The 6,685-nt window shown below is 45.1% G+C and overlaps 1 protein-coding gene across 1 annotated transcript; it reads left to right on the forward strand.

Annotated features, from left to right (window-relative positions):
- The first annotated feature begins 751 nt into the window (after window positions 1-751).
- LOC129039303 (saoe class I histocompatibility antigen, A alpha chain-like) lies at window positions 752-6,477 on the forward strand. The gene is made up of 3 exons (XM_054492975.2): window positions 752-1,151; window positions 1,283-1,552; window positions 5,859-6,477. Coding segments are annotated over exons 1-3 (570 nt in total). The 5' UTR covers window positions 752-853; the 3' UTR covers window positions 5,861-6,477.
- The last annotated feature ends 208 nt before the right edge of the window (window positions 6,478-6,685 follow it).

The following is a 6,685-nucleotide window of genomic DNA, read 5'->3' on the forward strand; positions in this document are numbered from 1 at the left end:
GGTTTAAAAAATATTAAGTGTTCATATAAAATATACACAACACTTAGAAGTGGATACTTCCTAAAAACAGGCAGTGCATGAGCACTGGTGATGGGCATTGTAACTGCATTGAGTGCTTGCCACTGTGAGGTGAATAAAGTATGTACTGGCTCCTGGTTACAACATATAGTAACACAGTGGCTACCTTGTATTAGGAGATGTCCTGGACTCACACAGAAACTCAGGGCTATGGAATGAAGGTAAATTTAAAATACTACAAGAGGGAGTCACAGATACATTGTCTGGGAAAGTGAAACTTAGGAGCTTTGTGATTCCTACTGTAATGCTTTTAGACACATTTATATATCAAGGAACCAAAGTCACATTTTTTGCCGATTAGATTCCTGATAATTCAGGGGTTACCAAGATTCTGCTACCCACTGTAGTTAATAAACAAAAAGCAAATTGGTCTCTATTCTATCTCATGCACTCAGGCACAACTTTTCCAGATTTAAAAAACAAACAAACAACAACAACAAGAAAAAAGAGCTGTCTCTACACCTCCATTCCCAGGGTGAGCTCACTCTCTGGCACCAAGCTCCCTGGGGTGATTTTTCTTCTAGAATAGTCCAAGGGGACAGGTAAGGAGTAGGAGGCAGGGAGTCCAGTTCTGGGACGGGGATTCTGTGATGCAAAGTGAAGAGAGAGGGACAGGGCCCTTGCCGAGAGTTTCTCCCTGGTTTCTCAGACAGCTCCTGGGCCAAGACTCAGGGAAACATTGAGACAGAGCGCTTGGCACAGGAGTAGCAGGGTCAGGGCGAAGTCCCAGGGCCCCAGGCATGGCTCTGAGGATCTCAGGCCCCAAAGGCGGTGTATGGATTGGGGAGGTGCAGCGTTGGAGATTCCCCATCTCCGCAGGGTTTCTCTTCGCCCTCTCCCAACCTGCGTCAGGTCCTTCTTCCTGGATACTCACCGGGCGGCCCCAGTTCTCACTCCCATTGAGAGTCGGGTTTCTAGAGAAGCCAATCAATGTAGCCGCGGTCCCGGTTCTAAAGTTCCCACGCACCCACCGGGACCCCGATTCTCCCCAGTCGCCGAGGATGGGGTCATGGCGCCCCGAACCCTCCTTCTGCTGCTCTCGGGGGCCCTGGCCCTGACCCAGACCCGGGCGGGTGAGTGCGGGGTTGGGAGGGAAACGGCCTCTGTGGGGAGTAGCCAGAGGCCCGCCCGGCGGGGGCGCAGGAACCCGGTTGCGGTGCCGGGAGGAGGGTCCGGAGGGTCTCAGCCCCCTCCTAGCCCCCAGGCTTCCACTCCTTGAGGTATTTCCACACCACCATGTCCCGGCCCGGCCGCGGGGATCCCCGCTTCATCTCCGTGGGCTACGTGGACGACACCCAGTGCGTGCGGTTCGACAGCGACGCCACGAGTCCCAGGATGGAGCCGCGAGCGCCGTGGATGGAGCAGGAGAGGCCGGAATATTGGGAGGAAGAGACAGGGACCGCCAAGGCCAACTCACAGCTTTACCGAGTGAACCTGCGGACCCTGAGCGGCTACTACAACCAGAGCGAGGCCTGTGGGTGGCACTGGCCCGGGGCGCAGGTCACTACCGTTCCACATCCCCCACGGAACGCCCGGGTCTCCCCGAGTCTCCGGGTCCGAGATCCACGCCGGGGCAGCGGGACCCGGAGACCCTTGACCCGGGAGAGGCCCAGACGCCGTTACCCGGTTTCATTTTCAGTTTAGACCAAAATCCCCACAGGTTGGTCCGGGCAGGGGCGGGGCTCGGTGGGCGGGGCTGACCGCGGGCGCAGGGCCAGGGTCTCACACCATCTAGAGGATGTCTGGCTGCGAAATGGGGTCAGACGGGCGCCTAGTCCGCGGGTATCAGCAGCTCGCCTACGACGGCAAGGATTACATCGCCCTAAACGAGGACCTGTGCTCCTTGACAGCCGCAGACACAGCGGCTCAGATCAGTCAGCTCAAGTGGGAGGCGGCCCGCGAGGCGGAGGTTCATCCTCACAGGGTTAGACACCTATTCGATGTGGTATGGTTTTCCTCTCTGCTCTCAGACCCTCAGCCAGTATCACTATTGGCATTCCTGAACCACTGGCTCAGAATTTCAGTACATTATCTGCCCGCGGGACATACCTCAGAGGGAAGGGGATGAAGCGTGGGCCATGACCATGGCATCCCCTGGTTATATCACCACCTGCACCTCCCAGGGGCTGCCAGCCACACAGTCATGGACAGGTTTCTACAGACACAACTTAGTGCCAGCTTGTATGAAACCCTCTGAGGAATGGCTGCCGTCTTTCAGGATGTGGTGCATGTATTGAATTAAAGATGTCTCTATAGTGCTGTGTTTACAGAAGGAAGAATACGTGGGTCCAAAAACCAAGAAGTCGAAGCAGGGGTGGCTCCATATCTAATCCCTTATATTCACCCTCAGGGTGATTTTGCACTTCTCATCTCCAATATCTGGGCTCTGTAGGGGAAGAGGTCCTGGTTTCCCAAAGGGGGCACCCTGGCAAGGAGACAAATGAGAGTCCATGGAACTACACATTATGGTTGCCCCAAGGGATGTTTGAAGAGTATGTGTCCAGACACAAGCAGGTGAGAAGAGGAGGAGGCAGGGCTGCTATCACACAAGGAGGGCAGGAGAAGTGTGTGTGGAAATAAGAGATCCATTTGGAGACCTTATGGTTCCCCTTGTCCTGTTGTAAGTGTGAGCAGAATCATCCAGCAACCCAGCCTGAGAGGGTTTCATATTCAAGAGCCCAGAACCCTCAGGAAGGAAGGATTGAGTGACACTCATAGGTAATGTCCCAAGGCTGTGCTCCTGTGCTCTGACATCCTCTGCAGGATTGGTGCAAAGCCCTGCTTCCCAGGGGCTGTTCCCAGCCAGGGACTGGTCACAGCAGGCACATTAAGGCAAGCCATTCCTGGGAGACAGGGGACTCCTCTGATGGCCAACTGTAGTTGGAAGACTCCTCCACCGCCTTGTTCAACTCTCCTTAGATTGCCTGTGTTCCAGGATGTGTCGAACAAACTTTCTCTCCTTCTGTCCAGCACTTGGGGTCACACTTGCATCATGGTCTGCCGCCTTTTCCAGGGATTTCTGGCTCGCTTCCCATATTCCCTTACAGGTGTGTCCCCTCATAAGATGTCACAGACTTTAAGCTCATCTTGGCATCTGCTCCTTGAAGGACTTGGACTAAAAGTTATTTCCATCTGCACACCAATAACTGTTACTTATTCCAACCTGTAAAATCCTTCTCTTTATTCAACTTCTGCCACCCCCACAGAATCTATTTTACTTGTGTTTGTAGTGTCCCTTTGAGTTAATAGATATTTGTTCTACTAAGCTACTAAATTTTGAGGTAGTTTGTGACACAGCACTTGATAACTATTAAGGCTTTCTTAAGTTTCCATTATTCCATGGATATTATCTACATATCTTTTAATCCCTTGCATTTTAATAACATTAGCCATACTTGCTCTTTCCAACCCTTTCCTCCTATTCTTTTTTGAACATTTTTAAATTTTGTCTTTCTCTGTCCTTCCTTCGTTCTTTCCTCCTTTCTTCCCTCAGAGCTTTTTTCCTCCCTCCATTTTTTTCATAAACTCCAAGTGTTTAGGCTAAAAGAAAGCATTATTTGAACTTTATGCTAAAAGTATAATGCCATAATTTATAATATAAAAGTAAAGAAAAGGAAGTTGTTAATGGAATATGAAAAAATGCCTAGGGTGATTCTGTAGCCAAGACAGTGGCTTTTAACATTTAATTTCTGCCTTCAACTGAATGTTTTCAGAACACATGAGCAACATGAGCTCTTTCCCATTCTTGGTACAAGCACTTGAGAAACCAAATTAGCCTTATCTACTATGATTAATGTCCATACTTCATATAATCCCACCATCTGCCTCCTGACCATACACTCTGGGGACATTCTTGGCTATGTGTCCAGGAGATGTGTACACCAATGTTTATGGCAAAAACTGGAAACAATCACATATACATAAAAGGAAATTAACAAAATTGTCATATAATAATAAAAAGTAAAACTTTAGCAGCAACAGTGAATGAACAGCAACCTCCCACATCAGAGATAACTCTCCTACACATAACATGCATCACAGAAGAATACACATTGTGTGAGTTCTCTGTGCGGGGAAGTTAAAAAAAAACGGGTCAAACTGTGATTTGGATATATATATATATATATATATATATATATATATACTTATTGTAAAAATCTTTAGAGAAAATGAACAGGAATAGTAAATACAAGACTCAAGATAGAAGTTCCTTTTGGGGAATAGAATTGGACAACAGCCGAGGGTGGCTTCATAGGTTTTGTTTTTTATGCCAGGAGGGGATGTCCAGGTAGTTAAGTTACTTGATCATAAATCTTTATTTATTTATTTATTTATTTATTTATTTTCGAGATGGAGTCTCCCTCTTGTTGCCCAGGCTGGAGTGCAGTGGCGTGATCTCAGCTCACTGCAACCTCTGCCTCCAAGGTTCAAGCAATTCTCCTACCTCAGCCTCCTGAGTAGCTGGAATTACAGGCATCCACCATGACACCCAGGTGGTTTTTGTATTTTTAGTAGAGATGGGGTTTCACCATGTTGTCCAGGTTGGTCTTGAACTCCTGACCTCAGGTGATCTGCCAACTTCGGCCTTCCAAAGTGCTGGGATTATAGACATGAGCCACCATTCCTGGCCCACAAATCTTTAAAGTGTCATTTTTCAAAATGTACCTTGTGTGCCGTTCCTGACTGATTATTTGGAAAAGAAAGAGAAAAGAAAATACCAAAGTTCATCTCAAGGATCCTTAGCAATAACTACACACGTTAAAACAAAGCCACAGCCAATTTTAAAGAGTCATGTGACAGAGAGGACCAGGATCTCATGAAAAATAGCCTTGGCTGGAAAGAGGTCATTTGATCCTGGGCCAATTGGCAACTCTCTACATTGTCTGGCATACAATGTTCAATCTGATGTGCAAGGCAATTGTATCTTGCAAAGAATTTGAGAATTTGATATGTTGCTCACATTTTACCACACATACAAGTGGATTAAACTTTTACAGAGTAAAAAAAAAACATTGTTGAGCAAAATAAATTAAATGAAAAGACATAAAGGAATAACTAGTTATGAAATAGCAATAAGAATGGAAAACATGAAAGAGCTGCTTTTACAGCAATGTTAGCAGCACAAAAGAACAGTGTTTTTCAGAATCATACTGGAGTCCAAATCACTTTTTCCACATCTAATAAAAAACACAGTGAAAGATGTTAAACTTTCATAGGATGCCCACTGAATAGCCAGTTATTGAAAAATCTTGTTCCCAGATTGGAGTAAACAATTTCTGCCTACCCTAGCCAAACAAATTATTGTCATGATGCTAAGCTAGTGTATAGACAGAGGTGTGAGATTCACATTTTTCTAACTGCAAAGCACCCAGATTAGGCAAATATTTTTGTAGATGCGTGAGTAAGAAAATTGGCATATTGGGCATTCTTAAACTGAATTAGAAACCTCTGAAGAAAAACAAACATAGTTATGATTGTAAAGCCATTATTGTATGGCACCAAAGTCTTGGGACACTTTGATTTAGCTACTGTATTTTCTCAACTTTGTTGCAACTTATCAAAGAGAACATTAATGTTAAAGGCATTTGCAAAAAAAAACTGAGATATTGTTGTATCTTCTTTCTCTGTCTCAAATATTTAATCAACTTTACAGAAGAGAATTTTAAAGTATTAAAAAAATAGTCAGATACAAGAAGTATTTGATTTACAAAATCCTGAAACAATAATGTTAATTTTGCTTTTAACATGGTTATAAATTCTTTGATACTCCTCCTTTCCAGAAGTGCAGCTTCATTCCCTCCCTGTTCGTGTGGCCTGGACTTAATGACTCACTTCTAACTGATAGAGTAATGCTGACATAATAGTTTGTGATTCTGGGTGTAGAACATAAGACCCACTGAAGTTTCTACTTTGGTTCTTTCTTTCTCTGGAATCATGAGCCCTGGGGGAAGCTGGCTGTTGTGTTATAAGGAGGCCTGTGGAAAGGTCCATGTGACTAGGAAGTGAGTCCTCCTGGGACCAGACAATAAGAAGCTAATGCCTCTTCCAACAGCCACGTGAGAGATTCTTGTGTCTTGTGAATCCCCGGCCCCATTTGAGCCCTCAGATGATTCAGCCCTGGATGACAACTAGACTGTAACGTTGTGAGAGGCCCTGAGCCAGAAGCATTCAGAGAAACCTCTCCTGGATTCCTGACCATTGAAAACTGTGGGAGATGATAAATATTTGTTGGTTTGAGCTGCTAAGTTGTAGGTGACTGTTATGCAGCAGTAGATAACTAATACAGCTTCACAAGAGAGGATGAATCATTGAACTTTCTCATTTGCTCTAAATTCATTATAAGATATTAAACATGTCATTTCCTTTTAATATTTAAGAAAAATTTCCATGGTTATATAAGATATATTTTATTATCATTAACAATGATCTATTTTTTTATCTTCAACTTGTATGTTCTATTTAAACACAAAAGGAAGATCCAGGCTATGCTAGGCTGATTCTATGATGACACCCCAATAACCACCCTTGGTTACTCAGGTTACCCCAGTTACTCAGTTGACACTAACTCAGGTGCTGCTGTGAAGGGGTTTTGCAGATATATTTAAAG

The sequence above is a fragment of the Pongo pygmaeus genome, chromosome 5 (genome assembly GCF_028885625.2).
Source record: "Pongo pygmaeus isolate AG05252 chromosome 5, NHGRI_mPonPyg2-v2.0_pri, whole genome shotgun sequence".
Taxonomy (NCBI): domain Eukaryota; kingdom Metazoa; phylum Chordata; class Mammalia; order Primates; family Hominidae; genus Pongo; species Pongo pygmaeus.

Coding starts and splice junctions, on each gene's coding strand:
- LOC129039303 (XM_054492975.2), top strand. CDS start 854: ATGGATTGGGGAGGTGCAGCGTTGGAGATTCCCCATCTCCGCAGGGTT. Junction 1,152..1,282: donor CCTGACCCAGACCCGGGCGG/GTGAGTGCGGGG, acceptor CCTAGCCCCCAG/GCTTCCACTCCTTGAGGTAT.